The following is a 25,452-nucleotide window of genomic DNA, read 5'->3' as shown; positions in this document are numbered from 1 at the left end:
CGTCCCCACTGCTGAAAGGGCGAGCATGTTTGGTAGACTGGGATTCTAGTCTGCGACTCTCAGATTACAAGCTGAGCGACCTAAACACCTGGCCATGTCGGACCTTCAAGGAGGAATCTAAATCCCCAAACCTCTCTCGTTTTTGAGGAGGTAAATGTGGCTAGGATTATCATTGTATTATTATTGTGTATTGAACAAACTTGTAGCAAATAACATTTAATTGAATAAAGGATTTAGATTATTTATTGAGTTGGGCTAAAAATGGCAGATGGGGTTTAATTATAACAAATGCACATGGTTACCATAATTTGAATTATAAGTATAATTTGAATGGGTATAACCTTAACAGTGTCCTTAAAGAGGTAGGATTTTGGTGTAATAGTTGATCAGTCTTTAAAGTCATCCAAGCAGTGTGCTGTTGTTAGTGATAGAGCAAATAGGAATTTGGATTGTATGTACAGAAAAATTTAATAGATGTATAAAGAGGTTATAATTTCATTGTACATGTCTCTGGTTGGGCCGCATGTGGAACAGAGTATTCAGTCTCAGACTCCTTACCTTAGGAAGGACATTTAATTGTTGGAAAGGGTTCAGAGAAGAGATGTTGCCTAGGATAGAGGGGTTTTCATATGAGGAGATGCTGAAATAAAGCAAGAAAAAAATATAAGCTTTCAGCCCCTCGTTTCCATTACAAGCGAGTTAAAAATAAATACTTTTCTGAATGCCCACGGAATTTTCACGTGCTTTCCCCACGAGACCTCAAACTTATTTACTTCCCCCATTTGGGAAAAAAAAAACACAAAACACATTATTGCGCTCTTTTATTCATATTAAATTTCTGTCAGGTTCAATAAATATAAAATGAATCAGTAAACCGAACATTTACAGTTAGGTCTTTGATAATGGTGAATTGTATATAATTGCTGTGGGGGTTTTAGTCGTATTTACTTCACCGTACAGTAACCTCAATTAATTTACGTATATCAATAATATTATGATATTTTGCATAATTTATTATTTGATACCATATAGCGTTCTAACTGTTTAATTCTTTTTCAGCAACTCATTAAACAATTGGCCCGCTATATAATACTGAATAATGAATTCGATGAAATATCATACACCTATCATGCACCTATGTTCAAATAGGTCGCTGAATGGTAACAACACGTGGATGTTTTAGGCCTATTTGTTGTTTTTTCGAATTATTTATTTTTCCGTTGTCAACTTGTGTACGTTCCGTTAGGGTATCGGAAATGTGTTGAAAATTTGCATTGTTGCAGACATTGGCGTAAGCCTAAACGTTAAAAAGTCGAAAGTAGGTTATACTAGGACAGTGTGATCTACTGTTAAAAATATGTGAGAAATGAGTTATATTAAATAGAGTAACTGCACTTTGTAAGTTGCTTGTGTAAATATTCGTTTTGATTTTTTATTATGAATAATGTGTGTATTGAATTTCTAACCATATAGTATATGAATTTTCGCTGAGTTGAACGGGTTACTGAGAATGAAAGTTAAAGTAATACTGAGTCTCGTAGTCTTTGAAAACTATACATAGTATTACTATTACTAAATACGTCAATAAAAAGCGAAGACTAATCTCAAAATTTAATGTAATTATGATATAGCTGAGTTTTTAATTCAAATTTCAAATGTTGTCTTTTATTATTATCGAAAAAATAGTACTTTACCAGAAATATTCTTGACCGTGATTATTCTGTGGGAAATATTGGAACTGTTCTGAATCCAAGAGTTTAAAGGAAAAGATATATTTGATATGCATTTATCTTTCATTTTTGGGAAGGTCGGCAGAGAGGTAGCAGGTGCTTAAGAATTTGAGTTATGTTTGTAAAGGAGAGATAAAAGTTGCCCTAGCAATTATAAGCCAGTTAGTTTGACTTCTGAAGTGAGAAAAAATCTTGATATTTTTAGTTTAAAATTTTATTGAATAGTCAATGTGGTTTCACTAAGAGAAATTCTAGCTTTACAAATCTTTTGGCATTCTTTCAAAATGTTACTGCTTATGTAGATGAAGGGAAGGATGTGGATTTGGTATATGTGGATTTTTAAAAAGCAGTTGACATTATATCTATAGGTATGGGGATTAAATTAGCAAATTAGATAAGAGTAGCTGGATGGAAGAAAGCAGAAGGTTGTTACAAAACTCATTCAAACTGGATTAATGTCACAAGTGGAGTATATCAAAGCTTAGTCTTAGGACCTGGATTTTGTTTACATCAATGACACAGATGAAGTAATAGTCAATAAATTGTTTAAATTTGCAGACATTATGACCATGATATTGCTAGCTGTGAAGAGTATGTTGCTAATTTATAAAAGGATTTAGATTATTTATTGAGTTGGGCAGATGGGTTTTAATTATAATAAATGCACATGGTTGCCATAATTTGAATTATAAGTGTAATTTGGATGGGAATAACCTTAACAGTGTCCTTAAAGAAGTAGGATATTGGTGTAATGGTTGATCAATCTTTAGTCATCCAAGCAGTGTGCTGTTGTTAGTGATAGAGCAAATAGGAATTTGGATTGTATATACAGAAAAATTTAATAGATGTATAAAGAGGTTATAATTTCATTGTACATGTCTCTGGTTGGGCCGCATGTGGAACAGAGTATTCAGTCTCAGACTCCTTACCTTAGGAAGGACATTTAATTGTTGGAAAGGGTTCAGAGAAGAGATGTTGCCTAGGATAGAGGGGTTTTCATATGAGGAGATGCTGAAATGTTTCAAATGGTTTTCTCCTGGAAAAAGAGTTAAAGAGGATCTGATTGAGGTGTTTAAGATTGTAAAGGAAATTGATAATATTGATGTACCATCTTTTTGTCACATAGATAAATAGGTTGGTAAGGGTAGGAGTCATTTTCAACTTAGTTTCGTCCTTCTAACAAGGTGATTGACCTTAGAAGTGGTTTACCTTCAGATGTGAGTTTAAGAAAAGGCTTGATAAGTATGTAAATAATAAGGGTTGGATTTAAGATTGTTTTTTGTTGTTGTTGTTTTTTTTAAGTTTGATTTGGAAGATGGAACAGTCGAGGTTGACCAGTAGGCCCCATGTTGTTCCAAAACAATATGTCATAAAATAAGCTCAACAAAATCACTTATCAAAATATAATACCTTAAATGAATGCCAACATAGATTTGCCAAAATGAAATGTTATGTTACTGTTAATCCAATACCTTTTGTATAGGATAATACTTATAATCTGTAAAAAAGAAAAGGTGTGGACTTAGTGTGCTTAAAAAAACATTCTTCTAAAGTTTCAAAAAGGTGATCTAATGGTCTTGGAGAAAGACCATTTGATATTTAAGAGGTGATATTTTTCAGTTTACAAAATGAATCCAGAGAATCATTATGAGGATTGCTTCTGTTTTTGTTGGTTTTTTTTTGTGTTGTATTCTCACTATAATAGGATGAGAAGATACAAGTTTGAGAGTAGAAAAAGACAGATTAAGATAGTTTTAATTTCCCAACAAAATGATTAGTTTGTGGAATGAGTAGCCATTAGTGTTATTGGAAGCTGGTTCTTTATAATAGTGTAAAAAGAAAGTTAATCATTTCCTGAACAATAAAGATGGATTTAAATTTTTATTTTTTCTCAAGTGTAGATTTGAAGGGATAGCCTTGAAGGACCAAATGGTTCTTTGTTGTCCATGTGCTAGAATTGTCTACTTCTTTCCCTCTCTTTCCTGTCTCAATGGACAGTGCAGAGAATAAATGGACTGACAAAATAAGAGAAAAGCTGAACAAAGAGAAAATTAAGCTGTGGCTTCCTCCATACACAACAAAAGACTCAACATTTGGAAACTATCCAGAGGTCAGTAAAGTTAATGTAACAAAAATAATGATAGAAAGCATTTTCAGTGACTCAGACTTTCAAGTAGAAAGTATTGTCCACTTACTTTAAGTGGTATACCAACAAATATTTAGGCGACTTTCCATACACTGTTCATTTTGGCTGTCAAATAACTTTTCAATTATTGTCTATCTTAACTTGTCTATTAACTTTACAGTCTGTCCATCTTGTCATATTAATTTTTTGCTTTTGTTTAATTTTGGTTTATGTGCATCTCTTAAATACCATTGAATGCTATGGTATTCATTAGCATTCTTAATATTTTAAGAGATTTACTAAGCATCAGTGTCAAGAAGTGTAAGATTAAGCACTTGAGGTACAGAACATTGGAAAGACTCAGTAGAAAACACTTGTTGACATTGAGTTTTAGTCTATATAATTAATATGTAACTGATTGGGACTTGCAAGTGTTTCACTTTTACAAATTAATGAAACTGCTGTCATGTAATATTGTTTCAGGGATTGGTGAATAATTTGAGTCAAGAATGTGGTATTCCTCCAGAGCTAGTTTCATCAGTTTTGGAAAGACTTCGGTCTCATGCCTTAGATAAGTTAGCTGCTCGTAACAAATTTCAGCAGACTGGATTGGCAACTTTGAGAGTAAAAGTCATTGGTGAAAATGATCAAATGGTAGGTTTAAAATGTTGTAATGCTTATTTCGAGTTTCTGGTTTTATTTTTTAAGTTCAGAAGAATTGCAAAAACTTGGCTTATAAAATTTCTATGTTCAATGAACTGTACTTAAGATGTTCTTTAAGGGTTACCATCTTCATAACCTTTCTCATTCTATATCTCTTGTGTGCCATCAGAATCAAAGGAATACACAACAAGTAATATGATATTGCAACTTAAAAATGAACTGAATAATACTTATAGCTATGAATTTATCACATACAGTTTTCCTTTTTTTATTTTTCTTCTTACATTTGGAAATTTTAAAACTTTATTGTCCTTTCATTTACAGGGAGCAAGTAAGGAACATCAAAGTCCTTGCACTACAGTAGAGATTGGACTCTGTGAAAAAGGACAAAGTCTAAAAGACAAAATTGGACAGTCTCTTCAAGTCTCTTCATCTTGTTTGAAATTAATAACATCAGGTCATGTCATTCAAGATGATCAGAATCTTCAACATCAGGGAATTAAGGTAATTAGAGTGTATACATACAGCTTTTTTTCTTTTTTTTTAATTCAGGAATATGACTGTTGTCAACAGTCTTCACACAGACAAATAAAGTGATCGAAAAGAAATGTATATCATTTGGTGTGAATTATCTAACTAATGTATTTTTATCTGTTCTTAAAAATATAAGATAAAAATGATGTTGACTTTGTTCAAGTTATTTATTGTTTAGTAAATATGACTTGGGAAATCTGGAAAACTTGGGGAACTGAAATTTTGAAATGGTTTGTGACTTTTAGTGAACCATTGGCTAAGATGTAGATGAGGTTTTTAATATGAAAACATTGCCTCACTAATTAGAAATATCTTTTACAATATAATTTTTGTACTTAATAATTTGAAAAGTGACTAGGGAGTGTTTATACACTATTAACAAGACAAACACATCATGGATAATAAATCATTTGTCTTATCTCAACACAGTAAAAGGAAAAGCTGAAGCAATAATGATAGTTTAATCTGCAAGTGATAAGAGTATAACCTACCAATAATACTAGAGTATAATCCATCAGTAATATTAGAGTTTAACCTGTCAGTGATATTATCTAGGATATAGCCTGTCATATACTATACAGAATAGATTTCTGCTTTCTGAATATATAAACTGTAAGTATTTAAAATATTAGACTTTGAGAAAAGAAGTGGTTGTCTATTTTAACTTTATAAAAACAATGCTTATGTGTAATGTGATAATCTGTGTATATTTATGTATAGTCATGCTGTCAACCATGATTGTAGCTGTTGTGGGTGGGGTCCAGTACTAAGTATCAGTGAGAAAAAGTTTACCAAAATCATAAAACTTTTTTTTGTCAGTGTTGCAGTATGACAAACTTCACGTGAAAATTAGCTTGTTAGAAATTGACACTTGGTTTGAAAAGTCATGAAGCAAATTACCTTTGCTCTAACTTACTTTTCAAGAAACGTCCACAGGAAAAAAAAATCTGCATTAAAAGCTGAACAAATGATCCATGCAATGCTAATTCAGTTGTTCTTAGCAAGGCACATCAGACAATGTCATCCATAGTTCCATACAAAACATATTTTCTTTCCTGTAAAAGTTTGTGATATGTAAAAATATTTAAAAATTTTATGGATATCTAAACTACAAAAATGTATCAATATGTTGTTTTGCATACAACGTGGTTAATCTCATTGTTATTTATTTGTATAAAGTACCTGTTGTTAAAAGTAGATCAATCACAAAAATAAAACTCGGCCTAGAGTACAGTTTCTCTCCTTTATTTTTTTAGACTCTTACATCTCCTTATAACATATTTTATTAGTAGCTGCTTGTGTACAGTGTTTTATCAGGTTTTGTAAAGGAATTTACAAATTTTTAAGTTATCAAAATTATAAACATGAAAATAATGGCTTCTTTCCATCCCCACCCAACCAGAGAGTTGTGTTGGTACAATGGTGACAGTTGCAGAAATGTCCATCTATGGACTAGACATTGGTTTTTACCACCTACCTCTTAAATCATTCTAACATCCCATAATATTTGGAGACAACAAAGGACCTGCTGGTCCATCTCAGCTGTCCCATCCTCTAAGCCAAACTATTAAATAAATAAATTTAAAGACAGCACCTATCATTCATATATATATTAAGCTTTCTTTTAAACTCGCTTAAATTTACTGCCTCCAAAACATCTGAAGTCAACCCATTCCATAAGCCAACCACCCAATTTGAAAAATAAAATTGTGTTAACTAAAGACAGCTTCTACCTTATCTAAATCTATATTTACCACAGTTCTATAATTCTTACTCTGAAGTATGAAAAATGTTAATGCACCAACACTATCAATTCACTGTAGGATCTTAATCTCTAATCTCTCTTCATATGACAATTCCTCCATCTCAGGTACCATTTTACTAACCCACCTCTGAGCCCTTTCCAATGACTCAATGTACTTCGTAAGGTAAGTAGCCAAGGGTGAAGACCCTATTCCAAATGTTACCTAACACGTGATCTATACAATGAAATTATAACCTCATTTTACTTGGATTCATTATTGCTTAGTTGCAACCATGCTGTGAAAATGTAACTTTTTACATTTAACCATGCTAACAATGGGTTATTGTGATAGCTGTTTTCCAACACCGATTTAATTATTGCATTAGTTCTCTCAGTAACATATTATGTTGTCTGTTTTCCATCACAGTGATTTAGTTATGGCAAGTTATCTCAGTGATATATTATATTGTCTGTTTTCCATCACAGTGATTTAGTTATGGCAAGTTCTCTCAGTGACACATTATGTTGTCTGTTTTCCAACACAATGATTTAGTTATGGCACTAGTTCTCTGTGACACATTATGTTGTCTGTTTTCCAACACAATGATTTAGTTATGGCACTAGTTCTCTCAGTGACACATTGTGTTGTCTGTTTTCCAACACAATGATTTAGTTATGGCACTAGTTCTCTCAGTGACACATTGTGTTGTCTGTTTTCCAACACAATGATTTAGTTATGGCACTAGTTCTCTCAGTGACACATTGTGTTGTCTGTTTTCCAACACAATGATTTAGTTATGGCACTAGTTCTCTCAGTGACACATTGTGTTGTCTGTTTTCCAACACAATGATTTAGTTATGGCACTAGTTCTCTCAGTGACACATTATGTTGTCTGTTTTCCAACACAATGATTTAGTTATGGCACTAGTTCTCTCAGTGACACATTATGTTGTCTGTTTTCCAACACAATGATTTAGTTATGGCACTAGTTCTCTCAGTGACACATTGTTGTCTGTTTTCCAACACAGTGATTTAATTATGGCACTAGTTCTCTCAGTGATACATTATGTTGTCTGTTTTCCAGCACAGTGATTTAGTTATGGCACTAGTTCTCTCAGTAACACAGAAGGAAGTAATGGAGAAAGAAGATCAAGAGCTGAAGCTTCAGAGAACTCGTGAAGATGCAGAATTTCTTTCATCACTGGATATTGGTAAAATGTTTTTATAAATCAGCTTTTCTTGACCACTCTTTCATGCAGAGATAATGATAATCAAATCAAAATTGTTCAGTATTTGGCTCCATGCTGTTACCTAGAATTGCATTTGATGGAATCACAAAAGGGGATTTACAGTTTCAGTAAACGATGTCTATAGTATCTCCAGGCTTGTTTCCTTACTTTTTCACAATTCACGTTTACAGGTTTTTAAATTCCCAATTTTATGAAATTTAATAAAAATGAGGTATAATAATTTTTGTGGTTGATACACCTTTGTTTAACATTAATATTACTTTTAGTGTTGTTTGATAAATAAATTTAAAGTTATAACATTTAATTGAATTAGAAAACCATGTGTTCTTATATGTCCATACAATAATAATACATACTTCAGTATGTAATTGTGAAATGTTTAATATAACTTCAATGGTAATGTCATATTGTACTTAATGTTGCTATTGGATTATGTGTTATATATAAATAGAGATTTTCAAATAGTAATTACCTAATGCTTAAAAACAAGGCTTGACTTTCAATCTCAAGAAATTTGACCATGACAAATAATGTAATATTTTTAGTCCCATTCTGTTTTCATTTTGTTTAGTAGAAATACAGAGATTAATTAATGAGAGTTAGTTATGGATGGGTACTGTATTTTTAGCTGTAACATTGTTGCACAACAGAACAGTTGAGTCCACCAACAAATAATTAAGCATTTTGAACTCAAAGTTTGGAACATTTTAAGATCTTGTATTTTGTTTTTGTAATGTAAACAAATGATTTAAAGATACTCAAGGATTTTAAATGGAAAATTGTGTAAAAGACATTAATCTAGCTTCTTGTTTTTAGATGCCATTTAAGCAGTTATCAAAATGTTTTAGTTCCCAGAATTCATCCCAACATATTTTGTGTCCATTTACTGTCACTATAATTTATTGAGCTTAGTAACTAAAATGTATTTAGATTTTAAAAAATATGAAACTTCAAGAAGACTGAAGACACAACCTGCCTTCATGAAATCTTGGTTCGAAAGAACGTGGTAGCCCTTTCACAGATCAGAATAGCTAAGAAAGCCACAAAGGGGACATTCTAAGCTATTGATTGTTATTCACATGCCATATAAGAGTATATAAGGGACCATTTCAAAAAAATGGAAAGAGTTGAACAGGGTCACCATGTTTGATTCAGGACATAAGCTATTAATTGTGTATTAATCCTGTCATACATACTTCAATATGTATTATTATTACATGGACAATGTTATAGTGCTTAGTATTTATTCACATTGGAAACTGTATAAACATTTGTATTTTGATTAAATGATTTATGTATCTTTGTTTTTCAGACAGGAGTTAAGAAAGACTCGAGAAATATAAAAACAAAATCAGTTTAGTAAGTTAGTGTATACCTAATATATTAACAAGTTTTTGTATCGACTCTGATTAAGCCATAATGATGGAAAGTTCAAATTTTAAAAAGGTTTTTGTCTTGAGAATAAAAGTATCTTTTTCTGACTTTATTCTAAAGAGGTTTATGTACTCTTATTCATAAAATATAACAGATGTATCTATATAAACAAAGTTACCTAGTGCAGTTACAAAGAAAGGTATCTTTTTTTTATTTTCACAAGATGATCAAGCCAGCAATCAGTATCTTCAAGTTGCTGACCAGAATGGAAAAGTACTCCAACTTCCCCAACAAGAAAGGAAAGTAATATGCCTTTTTTTTTCTTTATTTTTAACTTTTTTGTAACATTGATAATTTTGTTAAACATTACATATTTTTGTATTTCCATGATTTACAGTAATAAACCCTCACAAACGGTCATTTACACTTGGATGCCAGTACTTTGCAAAGGGGGCCTGGAATTAAATCATCCATAGAGCTAATCATGTTTTTAAGTTTGTTGGTTTGAACCTCAAATTCATGAAGAAACATCTTTTTTAAATTACATTTCCTATCTCTGTAAATAACAATGAAGAACACATAATTAAGATGTGTAGGTATATTTAAAGTCAATAACATACTTCTAACTGCTCACCAGTTATTAATGCAACTGTTTTCTTGTATACCTAACTTAAGGCTCTTTCCCTTGCTATGACGTTACATGAAAAAGGAAGAGCAGCAATGAAAAGAAAGAACTATGGGGAAGCATTAGTATTTTTCTTGGAGGCAGATACAGAATTCAGGTGATCAATTTGTAAATAGTTTTCTAAGATTGGAATTTTTAATAATAAATTATATGATTAACCATCTGATTCCTGCTTATTGGAAACAAGTTTGAACAATATTTTAAGTAAAGTAGATGGTAATGGCTTGAAATCTTCTATAAACTATCTGCTCAGAGGTTAGAGAGAAGGAAATCTCAAGAAACAAAAGTATTGTCTGTGTTTACACTTCAGTCTGTAGAGAACCTTTTGTCACACAGAACATTGTATCATCCATCTCTACACTCTACAGTCACAGTGTACAAAGAAGGTTTCAGGACATAGATCAAATCACCATTCTTCTGCACACTCCAGACAGATGCAGCTTTTAGAAAAGGACTCTGTACAGAGACCAGTTCAACATCCTTTTGTACTTTACAGACAGATGCAGTCTGTAGGAAATTGGTCTCTGTACCAGAGACCAAAGCACCATGTTTCTGTACACTTCAAACAGAGACAAGCTATAGAAAATGCCTTGATACAGAGACTAAACCACCATTGTAGACAGATGATGTTTATAGAAAAAGGTTCCACACAAAGACCAAACCACCATTCTCTTATATGCTCTACATAAGAGGACTCAGCATAGTGACCAAAATATCATACATTTGTATGCTCCAGACAGATGCAGTCTGTTGAATAGTCCTCAGCACAAAGATGAAATAGAATATCCACTTTTACTGTTCAGACAGATTCAATCAACAAATAACATCTGAGCACAGAGACTAAAACACCATGCATTTCTACTTATCATACATAAACAGTTCTAGAAGGTTCATTGATAGTCTTGTCTGTTCAGACTGATAAAGAGTAACCAATTTTAAGACTAAAGATTTGCCACAATAACAAATGTACAAGGTTTTGTCATCATCAGGTACAAGATGACAAAAACTTATTAAAAAAAAAAGAAAAAGTATTGCACATATGTTACTGTGTTAAACATACAATAGTTTTCTTCATTACCCATTCAAGTCATCTCTAAACCTTATTATTAGTCCTGTCTATCTTCTCTGGGTTGGGCTGCTTGTGCAGAGGAAGTGTTATAATCTGTATTGTTAAAAAGATAATAAATGGGTTATTATTTTAAAAATCTTTATGAAAATAAATAAAACATTTAATCCTGTGACCCATAATAAAGTAAAACTATCAACAAGTCAAATATTGTTTCACAGATTTTTTTTTTTTAATTAAAATCTTTTTCATGAAAAACTATAACTTTGGTTTGGGTATTCTTAATTTCTTGAATCTTTTTCCTTATGGTAGGAAGTGTACATCACAACTTCTACAGTCTGTGGATAACTATGCCTTGCTGTGTCTGGACATTACATGGTGTTACTTGAATTTGGAGAGCATTGCTCATCTTCCAGATGCAGGTCCAAAGATATTTTATCTTTTTATAAAATGCACCTGCTTCTTGGTGCATGGTCTGATTTGTTCATACTTTAGTATTTTGTTTCAGTTTACTTACAATTTAATTTATAAAATGGCAATTGTGAAATGTTTAATATAACTTCAATGGTAATGTCATATTGTACTTAATGTTGCTATTGGATTATGTGTTATATATAAATAGAGATTTTCAAATAGTAATTACCTAATGCTTAAAAACAAGGCTTGACTTTCAATCTCAAGAAATTTGACCATGACAAATAATGTAATATTTTTAGTCCCATTCTGTTTTCATTTTGTTTAGTAGAAATACAGAGATTAATTAATGAGAGTTAGTTATGGATGGGTACTGTATTTTTAGCTGTAACATTGTTGCACAACAGAACAGTTGAGTCTACCAACAAATAATTAAGCATTTTGAACTCAAAGTTTGGAACATTTTTAGATCTTGTATTTTGTTTTTGTAATGTAAACAAATGATTTAAAGATACTCAAGGATTTTAAATGGAAAATTGTGTAAAAGACATTAATCTAGCTTCTTGTTTTTAGATGCCACTTAAGCAGTTATCAAAATGTTTTAGTTCCCAGAATTCATCCCAACATATTTTGTGTCCATTTACTGTCACTATAATTTATTGAGCTTAGTAACTAAAATGTATTTAGATTTTAAAAAATATGAAACTTCAAGAAGACTGAAGACACAACCTGCCTTCATGAAATCTTGGTTCGAAAGAACGTGGTAGCCCTTTCACAGATCAGAATAGCTAAGAAAGCCACAAAGGGGACATTCTAAGCTATTGATTGTTATTCACATGCCATATAAGAGTATATAAGGGACCATTTCAAAAAAATGGAAAGAGTTGAACAGGGTCACCATGTTTGATTCAGGACATAAGCTATATCCCAGCAAAATAAAAAGATATGAGGTTCTTATTTTATATTCTAGTTTGTCATTACTGGTAATTTGTACATAAAATATAGACTTACTATTTTGATCTCACAACATTTAATTTTAAACAGTGCTGCATTCAACATACCATGACTCACTAAAATATATACTTAGGCATGTTCTTTTAATATTCTCTTTTAAACTAAGAAATTAACTCGTGTATAATATTAAAGTTTAAATTAAAGTTTACAGTTTAATTCCAAACTTATTGACATAAATTCATAAAATAGTAGATCAATAAAATTTTTAATGCAAGTCAACAAACGTGACAACATGGTGTTTTACCTGTGACCCATGACAAAAGGGTTAATATAGAAAAACCACTGTTTTCAAAAATTTCAAAGAAGTAGGTCATTTGTTTTTGGGAATTGTTTATACAATTAATCCAATTGTAATTAAAGTGCTTAATCTCTTTTGATTTTGGTTTGGAATAGAGAATCGTTTGAAAACATCTGAGGAGTGTTTTCGTCAGAGTTATGGATCAAACCTTGAAAGAGTCAAAGCTTTAAAGGTCTGTGGTCATAATTAGTACAAAGTTTGTTACAGAAATTTGAGATTTTCTTTGTTTTCTTTCGACTATCCAATATAAAAAACAAAATAACTTACTAATTTTATTATTATAACACATTATTTTATGCATTGTTTATTCAAAGAAACTTGCAGCTTTTTAAAAAAGATTTTGAGTATGTGATTTGTTATTTGGATGCTAATTATATTGTATAGTGTACATTTGATGCATTCTGGTGGTTAGGGCACTTAATTCGTAATTTGAGAGTTTTAGGTTCAAATACCCATCACTGACGGCGACCCAAGTGTAAAATTTCTTAGCTCATAAGAAACACTCAAGTGGCTAACCACAAAATTAGATGGGATTAAGGTGGAATTAAGACAAGCAGAAATGTGATATGTTAGTGACAGTTGGATTTAACAGTAACTTACTCACTTGCTAAGCTGAGCTGAAGCTGAACAAATGATGATACATACGTAGTTTTAACTTATTTCAACAGAAAAGAAGTATTTGTTTCTTACGTAGTTGTTAAAACTTTTTAAATGTATTTCTGAAGCTCACTACATAGTATATAGCATAGATGTTTCTATTTTTAGGGTAGTTCTGGAAACGAGTCATCACTGTTTACAAGATTGCACCTTCTGCAGGGTATTGTTGCCTACTATCAGAACAGGAAGGAAGAAGCCAAATTCTTACTGAAAAGAGTAGGGGACTATAAGATCTGTAATATCAAAATAAAAAAGTAATTATTACCTCATGTTAGGCATACTAAAGTGTGTGATCAAAGCAAACAGTTAATTGCTGAAGCTATGTGTGATTTTACAGACTGAAACTATTAACAGCAGCAAAACATAAAAGGTGTAGTTTTGTATGGGTAGCTTTGAAATAACAACCAGGCTTATATTAAAGTTATTTTTCTTAACCTATTCAATATTCTCACCAGCTTTATTCTTTATCAGGTCTCTTGTGAACTGTCTTCTCTAAAGGTGGATGATAACAAAATATCTGAGGGTAAGAACAAAAACCTTTTGCTATGTTGAACCAACTGATCTCATAACCATTTTGTTCTCATTACAGTTTCCATACTATAACTTCAAATACACTTTGTGTAGCTTTACAAAATGTGGCAGACCTTTGCACACATAAATATTAGATTTTTAAATTATTTTTACTAAAGATTTGTGTATATTATATATTATTTCTTCATATTAGTCCAAGTGCTAAGATAAGAAATACTTTTATTTCAAAAATCTTAGTTTATTTGTGTAATATCTGAAATGTTCTGAATAAATTTCAAACGTTTTAGTAAAATTTTATATTTTATGTCATTTTTTATACACTAACTTTATATAAGGTTGTTCAATTTGATTGACTTTGTAGCCACCAAAAAAATCAAAATAAATCTAAATTAATCCTTTTTTTCCCTTCCAGAATCACTCCAAATTGTAACATGAAACTATATTTGTTTATTCTAAGTAGCTTTAAACTCATAACAGTATGCATTAATTTATACTGAAATTTGATTTTTATTGCCTTTTGAACCCTGACTAACTACTATTCATACTATTTAAAGTTGTATTGTGTTGTTAATTATTCTTCTTGTCCTAAGTATATTATTTAAATTGTTTAAACATTATCCAACTGTAAGCTGACAATGGTTCAGGTTGAAGGGTCATTTCCTGCTGTAAATCTGTTTTTACTTCATTTGTTTACACAATGGTTCACATTGGTTAAGAGCATGAAAACTTCCCTTTCACTTATAGTAGAATTTTCTTATTACTTAATAAGTGCTTATGTGATAAGAAATTAAAACCTGAAATCTGAAAACAAGAAATGTTCTAACTAATGGTTATTATAGTCTAAGAGTTCTATAATAAGCTATGTCAGTTTTGTGTGAAACAGTAAATATTGTGGCCTTTTTTTTTTTTTTTGTTCTTGTTACAGTGACTGCTTTAGGTTTCAGCAGAGCTGAAGCTAGGTTAGGACTGAGATGTTGTCATGGCAACATGGAAAGAACAGTACAGCACATAATAACAAAACGAGAGGTGATAAACATTAAGATTTATCATGATATCTATCGTTATTCAACAGACTTACTGTAGTGCATGACTACTTATTACTACTAGAGTGGTTCTAAAATAGACTTGTGTAGTATAGAAAAAGGTTAAGTTGATTGAGTTCTTTGTAACTTGTTTTCAAACCTGTCAGAAAAGGGTAGTGGTAGTCTGATTGGGCAGAGAAGAAATTAGAAAATGTTCAGTGGAAAATAAATCATGGTTTATTTACACAAATAAGCTTATATATATTGAAATTAAATAATTACATCCAAATGAAGCCATATGAGTAAACAAAATCATGAGGAAGAACTATTTTAAAAACTGCAATTCCCAACCTCTGATTAATTATATTATAACCATAAATTTTTAAGCCATAGACAAAACATGTTAAAATTAAATGAAATGCACTGCATATTTTTAAAAGGATCATAGGGTACAAGCTAAAATGTGGGATTTTAAATATACATTTTATAATCCAACTATTCAGCTTGTACCCTAGGATACTTTTAGAAATATGCAGTGCATTTCATTTAATTTTGATGTGTTTTGTTTATGGCTTAAAAAATTATGGTTATAATATATAAAAATAAAAGAAGGGTATTGTGGCAATGATAAAACTCTTTAAGGTAATATTCATCATTAGAATGGCACAGCAGGCCACTTAATACTAATAATTAGTTTTTGGAAGATAGCAGTAGTGATTGTATTGTGCATTATTATTAATTATTGTCTTATATTAAAATATTTTCTCCATAAGATATTATTCTGTGATTATTAGCCCCATATGGTGATTACTATCAAATAATATGGGCCAAGTATCCTACAAAATGTAACCTGGTTCTCTTATGTAATAAAATTAATATTGTGATCAGAGAGCAAGAACTGAGTAAGGAACTCTGTTGTTGTAAGAACCTTGTGTTGCTGATTAATATCTCAAAAGATGAATATTTAATGTGCTGTAATTAAGGTGTTTTGGAATGTACTATTCAGGTAGACAGTTATTATAAGTTATAAAACTATAGGTAATCCACACTAATCATGACCCTGTGACATATTGGTCTTTCTCATTTATTCCAGTGAAAGGCACAGATCTGTCTAGTTTATTTAAAAATATATATAAATGATCTTCAGCAAGATTAACTAACTGAAGACAGATGCGGAAAAGTGTCATTGGAAGAACCTGCTTGACTGTAGAGGTATACATAATATATTTCCAGTTCTATTTAAATTATGTACCATTTTCTTATTAAAAAAAAAAAAATTCTTACTGTTTGTTATTGCTGACCAAATATCCAACAATTGATATTATATCCTAGGAACGAGAACAGATTCGGAAAAGGGAAGATGAAGAAAGGAAAAGAAAGAAGAAACAGAAAACATTAGGAAAGACATTATCTGGAGATTGGTAATATATTAAAATTAAGTTGCATCTTTAAAATACTTGACAAAATGATTTTTAATATAAGATAGAAATTATACAGACACAAAAAATGTGTTGAAAAATTGAGCTTACCCAATGAAGGATACCTTTATGTGTATAAACTTGTAATAAACAGCATGTTTTTTTCTTTTTGCTGTGTTTAAGTTAAAAGTAAGAAGAGATGTACATTTCTAATACTGTGATGACATCTACTATTTGTTGACATCATTACATATCTGATTGGATGCAAAGTATAGACACAATATATAAGGATCACAGTAAACATTTTATCATTGTTTTACCTAGTGATAATTGTTAGTATTATTTTGTGAAATAAATGTAATTTGTATTATTTAATTATAAACTAGGAGTATAAAATTAACATGAAAATGGATTTCAAGAAACTGTGATCAAATTTTCTTATTAGATAGAAATGGCTAATATTTTAGTTATTATTACAAAAGATAGAGGGCTTGTAAGAACTCTATCATACCAACTAGTTATGTGAACACTGAAACTTAAATTTAGAAATCAGTTTTAGGACAAATAACGAGTACTATTTAAAGTTAGAACTTCAGAGTCAATTTTACAGTTTTGGCTACTGTTACATTAGTTTCTGAATATTAATTTGATTATGTTTCACTTGATTACTCATGTACATTACTGAGGAAAGATTGTTGAATGTTAATTATATAATTAAAGAACAAAATGAGAACAGTTTTTATCTGGATAGAAAATATGTTTAAATGTAGTATATCTATTTAAATGGGCTCAAATTTAAACAGTGGTCAACTTTTTTCTTTTCTTTGAGGGTCAGTATTGACTTCTGCAATACATTGGTGTCAATGGGATTCTCTAGTGTTGCAGCCAAGGCTTCCCTACAACAATCAAACAATAACCTTTCCAAAGCAATAGAGGTGAGCATCACCAAGTTAGTGAGAGTGTGCATATTGGTATTGGTTGCTATATATTTATTTTGGAAATAACTAGTAACAGGGGTTAATAGTTGTGATGACCATAAATATACTGTTATCCTTAACATACTTATACAGTGGAAAACTTGTGCTAGACAAGACCTAATGGTTAGCATCCCAGAGTGCATATTACAAGGCTTAATTATTACAAGTTTCATGTTCATGAAACTGCAGAACAAACACTCGGCACTTTCAGCTTTGGGTTTGTTATAAGTGTGACAGTCAATCCCAATAGTCACTTGTGGTGGCAGGTGCTACTAAACAGCTGCCTATTTCTTACTGCTGAGTAGTTCCAAACTAGCGACAGCAATATCTGAATGCTAGAGATGTCTTGCATACAGTACTGGAGTCTCAAACAAAGTGCTGCAGTACACTGTATCAATAACAGTTAAAAATTAACTAAAAATAGCAAATCTTCTATTCCTTTTTTTTCTTTTAATTTATGAAAAGTAAAACTAAAACAGCTAAAACAAAAAATTAATAATGAAATGAAAACTACAACTAAAAAGTAAAATACTGATGATATTGAAAAACTGTTTCTGTTTGGAAGACATTTTTAAATATTTTATGCACTATTACTCTCACAAAACTTCAGCTGAACACAGTGTGCTGTAGGTGTGTGTTACAGAGGACAAACCAACAAAAGTATACACAGTATGGATTTGACATTTGCTTCAACAGTGGTGTGTATTAATGGATTTGAAAGAACAGGGGTTTTTTTATTCACTTGCTCATTTAAAATCCTCTGTTTATCGAACCTAAATAAAATGCATGTAAAATGTTGCACACAAACAATGAATCAACAGAAAAACCTGATGTTTCATTCTGTTTTAGGCTTAGCCATCATGGGTTTACTGTTATAACATCTCAGAATGAGGTGAAAAATGAAACTGATACTCTATGGTATATTTTCTCATGTGTAGTCAAGTTTGAGTGTCTCAAACACTGTTCTGAAAACAGTGCTGCTTACATGGCTATAACAGTGTTACATTTTCAAATTAAAAAACAAATACTTTTCGATTGAGTATTTTCATGATGTAGTTGGACGACCATAATGGGGTCACAACCAAAGCTTTTTAAAACTTATTTACCATTAACAAGAATATGAAAGGCTTTTGTTACTGTACTTTTACTTATTTTTGATTGGATACTAACGCAATTTTGTATATTGTCCTCTTTAGCAATGTTTTATTCTTGTGAAGTTAGAAATAATTAAACATTTATGCTAAAACTTGTTATTATTGATGCATAGTTTATTTGTTGAAACAACTTTAGTTAAGCGAAGAAAAGAAATTTCATGTAAATAAGTTATGAAATAGTTCAAACAAAAATTTTATTAGCTGATTAGATAAAATCATGTATGAGAAGATAAGTTTAATATTTATTAATTAAACACAAAAAAATCTTTCATTGTATGATATGATCTACCACTAATTAACTATGAAACAAGATTTCTTTAAGTATTTGAAATAATAATCCAACTCTTTATTAAAATAACAAAAAACATAATGTAAAGCATTGAAATTATATCTGTTTTAACATTTAGAGAAGAACCTATGAAACTGAATAATTAATTTAAAACGCAATAAAACTAATATTTACAGTAGAGAAGCTCCGACTTTAATAATATTTTATCACATGGTAAGAATTATATTGAAAAAATTAACAAGAATTTGCCTAATAATGATTCAGTATTGTGTGTTAAAAGTTATCATTAACATAAAAAGTTGTCTTCTGTTAAAGTTACTTTTAGTGCATATTGAATTAATTGTATTTGTTTTAGTTTGAGCCACTGTAATACTAAAAAGTGAAAAATTTTCATTTTAGATGCAGTGAATTTATTGATCATCTATTACAGTACTGTGTAGACTGAACACAACCTGTCTGTCATCTACAGTACTCTGTAGATTGGACAAAACTTGTGTCTTTGTCATCTGTTATGGTATTCTGTAGACTGAATATAACTTATCTCTTTCCTGCATGAATTCTCTTTTTAAATGTTTTTAATTTATGATTGTCTACTATAGTTACGTGTATACTGAACACAGTTTTTCTTACCTGCACAGATTCTTCAAGAGTCAGATCTTCTTCAGTGTGATGATCCAGATGAGAAAGTAGCTCAGGTAAAGTAGATCCTATAAAAAAAATGTTTTTACAGAAACAATTGTATAAGATATTTAAAATAAAATAGATTTAATATGAAAGAAAAATTCACTTGAAATGAGAAAATAAGTAATTTGTTTAATATGAGTTACTTGTATATTATTTTATATACTTAAAAATCTATTTTTTATAAACTGATGAAGTAAAGTTTATCACCACTTAGAGCTTGAAGCTGTTAATTATTTACTTACTGGTATGTCACTTAAGTACCTCAGGATATAGAAAAAATTTTCACTGAAGAATGGAACAGTGTAAGAATTTTAACAGTGACCAAAATTTGTTAGGTTCTGTTAATTTGCATCTACATTTACATGTATGTTGTGTATTTTTTTCAAAGATTGAAAATAATTTTGTTTGACGTAAACAGTTTTAGCTGACACTGAAAATAACTAGAACTAAGCCTTTTATTTATATATATATATGCACGCACGCACGCACGCACACACACACACACACACACACACACACACAACACACACACACACACACACACACACATACTAGTAATCAATGTTCTCTAAGGCTAAAATAGCAATGTTTGTTTGCAGGTTTTAAGTTTAGGGTATGAGGAAAATGAAGCCAGAAAGGCTTTAAAGAAACATCATGGAAACCTTCAAAATGCAATAGAAGATCTAATTAACTCTAGTGGGAAGGTAGAAATGGCTGACTCTGAAGAAATGGCGAAAGAGGAGGAACACAGTCCTAGAACATCCGGTTTGGGTATTTGAAATTATATCGTCACAGATTTTACATTAATTATAAATTACAGTTTACATTGGGACTAGTTAATCAATGTATATGATATGATTATCTTAAATCATGAAGAGATTTAAGTCTTTGTTTGTTGGCCTCCAAGAGATGAACATCAATTCCGAGTAATGTAAATGCTACATTCTCAATGTAATCAACTGAAACCTCTGATTATTTTGGTATAATTTTGCATAGTCTTATATTAGTATCTGCTTAGCACACATTATTTGTTTACTACATTCTTATTTTAATATATATTTTTATTTTAGTTCATTAATCAGATATTCCGTTAATAACATTTTGAGCTATGTGGTTGAAATTTTTTAGACAGAATAACGGCTATTTAATGACACTCAAAAAAATGTTTAACCTATCTTTATTTGGAATGAACTATAGGTCATGAATTGCATCGTCAAGCAGCTAATCGATTGGCAGATGATATTCCCGAGTTTGAAGAGGATTACCTGGACTTATCTTTGGAGGAGGAAGCAGAGTTTTTGAAAAAGTACATCACACTTTTGGAAATAGATGTTTAACATCCATTTTTGTCATTCACAAGGAAATATCTTAAAGGACCATTATCAAAACTGAGAAAAAACACACTTTAGACACATTACATGAATTATGGGTGTAATTATTTCAAATTTAAAGTTGTGAATTAGTTCTATTGTTCGAATTTCAAAAGATAATGTCTTAATTAGTCATACAAAAATATATTTACAACAATGTTATTAAGAGTGTAATCATATAAATGTACTAGGTGTTATAAAGGTATGAAAATGCAAAAATATAGTTTGTTAGATATTAAGGTGTAGCTTTAATGATGTAAGTTACATAACTAATAAATTCTATAGAAAATCTATATGTTTATTTAACTGTTCATTTAGATGTCTAATATCTACAGTGGCTCTAGGCTTCTTTCCACAGATTCTACTTTATTTTGAGTGAAATTTTCATAGAACATTAAAAGTATTTTTCTAACCTGTCCATAGCTAAATCATTTTAGCATACCTAAGTGACCTTATGTGATCGTAACTTCACTGTGTAAATAAAGATTTGTAATAGAAGAGAACATTTTGTGTTTCACTTACTTCTAGTTTGTTGATGTTTGAGAACTGTTTATTTTGTATTGTAGAATGTTCTGTTAAAGAATAAGTGATTATGACTTTTCAGTAGTTCATTTGTATTTATATTGACATTTGGTTAAACTGATATCTTAAGTATTTATAATGGATAATTTTTATTAGATTATAAAGTAATGCCAAGTTTAAGTAAAGAAATGATTAGATGGACACAATGTTTAACACAAAATGAAAACAACATTTTGTTTTTTGTCCTTATTCACAGATAAGGACAGTGTGTATTCTTGATTCTTTTCACTGGATTCCTGAATTGATTAGTTGGTTCTCTTTCCTTAAGGTGACTTCACATTATCTAGTTTGTTTAAATCTGTCTAAACAGGAAATGTTACATTTACCTACAGTGGCTAGACTGGTGCTTATCACTTAAGTCATTCTAATTTTATATAGAAGAGGTCATAACCTCAAGATATCAATCTAAGCTGCTATTGGAGGACATTGGTTGACAAAATTCTTGCATAGCATGTAACATTACAACAGATGCGACTTCAATAGAATAATAAGGAACAAAGGCAGCCTAGACTAAAATAAAATTTGATTTCTCTCAATGGACTCGGTGGATAGCCTAATGTGGCTTTACTATAAGAAAACACACACAGGCACTAGAATAAAAACATTCTCAGCCTTGCGTTATTCAAATATTACTTATAGTTGGAATAAACAAAAAAACAGTGAAAAATTCTACATTTAGAATAAGAAAGAAGAAAATGCATGATATGCTTGCATGCCACATATTGATGTAAAGAGGTGTTTAAATTAAAAAACATTTTACATAATGGAAGATCTTAACCAGATGAAACCTTGAACTAAATTTCCAGCTGTTTAACTACTGAAGGCATAATTTCTTTTTTTTTTTTAAATGTATCTCAAGTTTGTTTCTTATGATAATCGGAGTTTATCCTTAATTTGAAATACATCACTTTGGATTCAGTATGTATTTCTGATGTTAATGACTGCAATTACGGACTTCCCAGTGAACCTGTATAAACTGCTATAGCTTTTTTTACAAAGTTATATTTTTGTTAAATATTAAAAATCTGTTTTGTCCTAGCTGAACTAAAACGGATATAACCTTATGTTTTCAACAAAATACGTTAAACATCACTTTGAAGAAAAGGATAAAATGATTTGCTGTAGCAGTAAACATGTCGATAAACTGGTAAATATTCTGTGGAAAAACATAAAATCTATTTTGATCCCAGTAAAATAATGTGAGTGTATATATTTTTCTGGTTGGAACATTAGTCGTTCGCCAAAGAAATCGGCAGAAAAATGTTTTCTTTCATTTTGCACGTTGAAATTAGAACTTGATTATCTTTCATATTTCCTTTGTGCTGCTATCTATTGTTTAAAATACAATGTATACGTGTTTGTAAGGTATGATTCTATGTTTTAATGTATTAGTTGTATTAGTGTAATACTTTTATGTTTGTTAAACTTCCACAGGTTAGATTTAAAGAAAAGCCGGAGATAACAGTCAAAATAAATATTACAATATAAGAATAACTCAAATGCGTATGGAATTATTTATATTTAATATTCAAAATTATTCAAACGCGCGTAAAATTATATACCTTAGATTTATAGAAAAGTCACAGATAATGTAAGTATTAATAGTTCAAAAATATAATACTGTATATTAAATATTACGTCATAAGTATCTAAAATGCATATTTCAGTAATTCTACTTAATACAGTAACTTGTACCAACGCACACAAACTTGTGTATTTTTTCAGTTGACTAGGTGTTTAAGGTTAAATCCACCCCTGGATATTTTAATTTTAAATTGATCCAACTATAATACCTATTATAACAAATGGGCCCGGCATGGCCAGATGGTTAAGGCGTTCGACTCGTAATCTGAGAGTCGCGGGTTCGAATCCCCATCACACCAAACATACTCGCCCTTTCATCCGTGAGGGCATTATTATTCGACAGTTGACGGTTGGTGGTGATGACCGCCTTTCTTCTAAATTAGGGACAGATAGCCCTCGTGTAGGTTTGCATAAGATTCATAACATAAAACAAATACAGTGAAAACGCTGGTTTTAACTTGTACCTGACCCGGCATGGGCAGGTGGTTAAGGCACTCGACTCGTAAACCGAGGGTCGCGAGTTTGAATTCCCGTCACACCAAACATGCTCGCTCTTTTAGCCATAGGGGCATTATAATATGACGGTCAATCCTACTATTCGTTGGTAAAAGAGTTGGTGGTGGGTTTCCTTTAATCTTACATTGCTAAATTAAGGACGGCTAGCGCAGATAGCCCTCAAAACAAACCAAATCTAACTTGTACTAATGTCTTTTCGATAAGCTTAGATTCTATATCTGAAAAATTCAATCACATAAATAGGCTTAAAAATACTAAATGTTGAACGTTTATTATTTTGAATATTTCATTTTTGAAGTTTAATGTAGGAAAGATAGCGTGCTTTAATAATTTCATAAATAAGGCGCTTTCTCTACAAATAACGCATGCAATCAAAACCTTTTGACAGACTTGCTGTTGAGTAACTGATGTCGGCAGTATAGTGAAATTATTTTTAATTGTTCTTCATGTTTAAAATATTTATTATGATAATCACCTTCACTTAGGTGGTTCTGTTTTAATTCCTATTCTACTATTGTACGAGAACTCGTACATAAATTCAATATTCCCTTTAAAATTAAATAAATATGTGGTTCTACTTGTATACCTTGCATTTTTAGCCAACTTACATGCAGGAAATAGGCAATCCTAATGTCTGAAAACATCATTGTTTCACTGTACCTAGTGACTCAACGGCAAGTCTAAAGTTTGATCATATTAAAAGCTAGGCTTCGATACCCATGGTGAGGCGCGCAGCACGGATAACCTAATGTGTATTATTTTACTTAAAAAACAAAGAAACACTTTACAGCTTAGAATAAAGCACGTAACACGTACTATCTATCCACTCTGAATTCAACAAAAGGGGAAGAAAAGTGATGTACGTTTGCCAAAGATCCATTTTGACATTAACAATTTATTTTTCTGTGATATTTCAATTTGGTTCACTAGAAAAGTTTTGAAATGTCCACCTTTATTATGGTATTTTTTTCTAAATGATATATTAGTTAGTATGTGTATTGTATAAATGTATTGTCCTTTTACGTTGTTTGTAAAACTTCAAACAACTACCTATATTTGATATACCTCACGAGTTATCAAATTTGAATCAACATTTTGCTATATTATTTCATTCTTTGATTATAATGTTATAAAACATTAATTTACAAAGAAACGGCTGTTGTTTGAATCAATATTTTGCTAGATTCCTTTATTATTCAAATTCTAATATTATAAAACATTAATTTACATTATGGCAATTATTGTTCTACAGGGCCTACTTATTAAACTTCTATAAGCTATATTTTTAATGTTTGGATGTAATTAGTGCAATTTATATGTTGGCTAGAGAGAGTTGTGGTCGTAATGATGACGTTAAATCAGGCCTAGAAAGTTCTAAGAATTTAAAGTGAAGTTTTCCAGTAAAATCGTGGGTAAATTATAAAAAGATGTTACGTGAAGTATTAAAAAGTTAAGAAAATACTGAGTTGTTCAAGTGTTCTCCTTTTTAATAAAAATCTCGAATCTTTGTGAGCTGTTGTGCTTATTGACTTACTTCGTGCAAGTAAGCTATTTCTTTGTGATAGTGTCGTGCATTTAGCGTTATTTGTAAACTTATTCAATATGCCACATTGTTTAAGCTTGTAAACTAATTTGTTATCCTTAAGTAGACTGAGTTTTTAATTATTTTCACCAGATAATTTAAAACGGTTTGTTTTTGAATTTCACACAAAGTTACTCGAGGGCTACTCTAATCTAGCCAAGCAGTTAGTTTTACTGTCATGCTTATTA

At 30.7% G+C, this 25,452-nt stretch overlaps 1 protein-coding gene across 10 annotated transcripts; it reads left to right on the top strand.

Annotated features, from left to right (window-relative positions):
* Nucleotides 1-1,174: 1,174 nt before the first annotated feature.
* LOC143247086 (NEDD8 ultimate buster 1-like) lies at nt 1,175-21,498 on the top strand. Of its 10 annotated transcripts, none has more exons than XM_076494521.1 (17): nt 1,175-1,318; nt 3,627-3,840; nt 4,339-4,509; nt 4,843-5,022; nt 7,882-8,008; nt 9,645-9,724; nt 10,097-10,203; nt 11,485-11,594; nt 12,994-13,070; nt 13,664-13,771; nt 14,027-14,078; nt 15,012-15,112; nt 16,441-16,529; nt 17,356-17,461; nt 19,585-19,641; nt 20,230-20,401; nt 20,828-21,498. In XM_076494521.1, the coding sequence occupies exons 2-17, from the start codon at nt 3,721-3,723 to the stop codon at nt 20,965-20,967; spliced, it is 1,797 nt and encodes a 598-aa protein (XP_076350636.1). In that variant the 5' UTR covers nt 1,175-1,318; nt 3,627-3,720; the 3' UTR covers nt 20,968-21,498. The 10 variants fall into 10 exon arrangements, with proteins under 10 accessions (XP_076350636.1, XP_076350638.1, XP_076350640.1 ...); XM_076494523.1 differs by having other exon boundaries at nt 1,186-1,318; nt 3,632-3,840; XM_076494525.1 differs by having other exon boundaries at nt 1,197-1,398; nt 17,362-17,461.
* Nucleotides 21,499-25,452: the final 3,954 nt, after the last annotated feature.

Source organism: Tachypleus tridentatus, chromosome 3, assembly GCF_004210375.1.
Source record: "Tachypleus tridentatus isolate NWPU-2018 chromosome 3, ASM421037v1, whole genome shotgun sequence".
Taxonomy (NCBI): domain Eukaryota; kingdom Metazoa; phylum Arthropoda; class Merostomata; order Xiphosura; family Limulidae; genus Tachypleus; species Tachypleus tridentatus.
Note: the sequence above shows the minus strand (reverse complement) of the source record. Positions and strands in the feature narration are given on the sequence as shown.

Coding starts and splice junctions, on each gene's coding strand:
- LOC143247086 (XM_076494521.1), top strand. CDS start 3,721: ATGGACAGTGCAGAGAATAAATGGACTGACAAAATAAGAGAAAAGCTG. Junction 13,772..14,026: donor CCAAATTCTTACTGAAAAGA/GTAGGGGACTAT, acceptor ATTCTTTATCAG/GTCTCTTGTGAACTGTCTTC. Junction 20,402..20,827: donor TCCTAGAACATCCGGTTTGG/GTATTTGAAATT, acceptor AATGAACTATAG/GTCATGAATTGCATCGTCAA.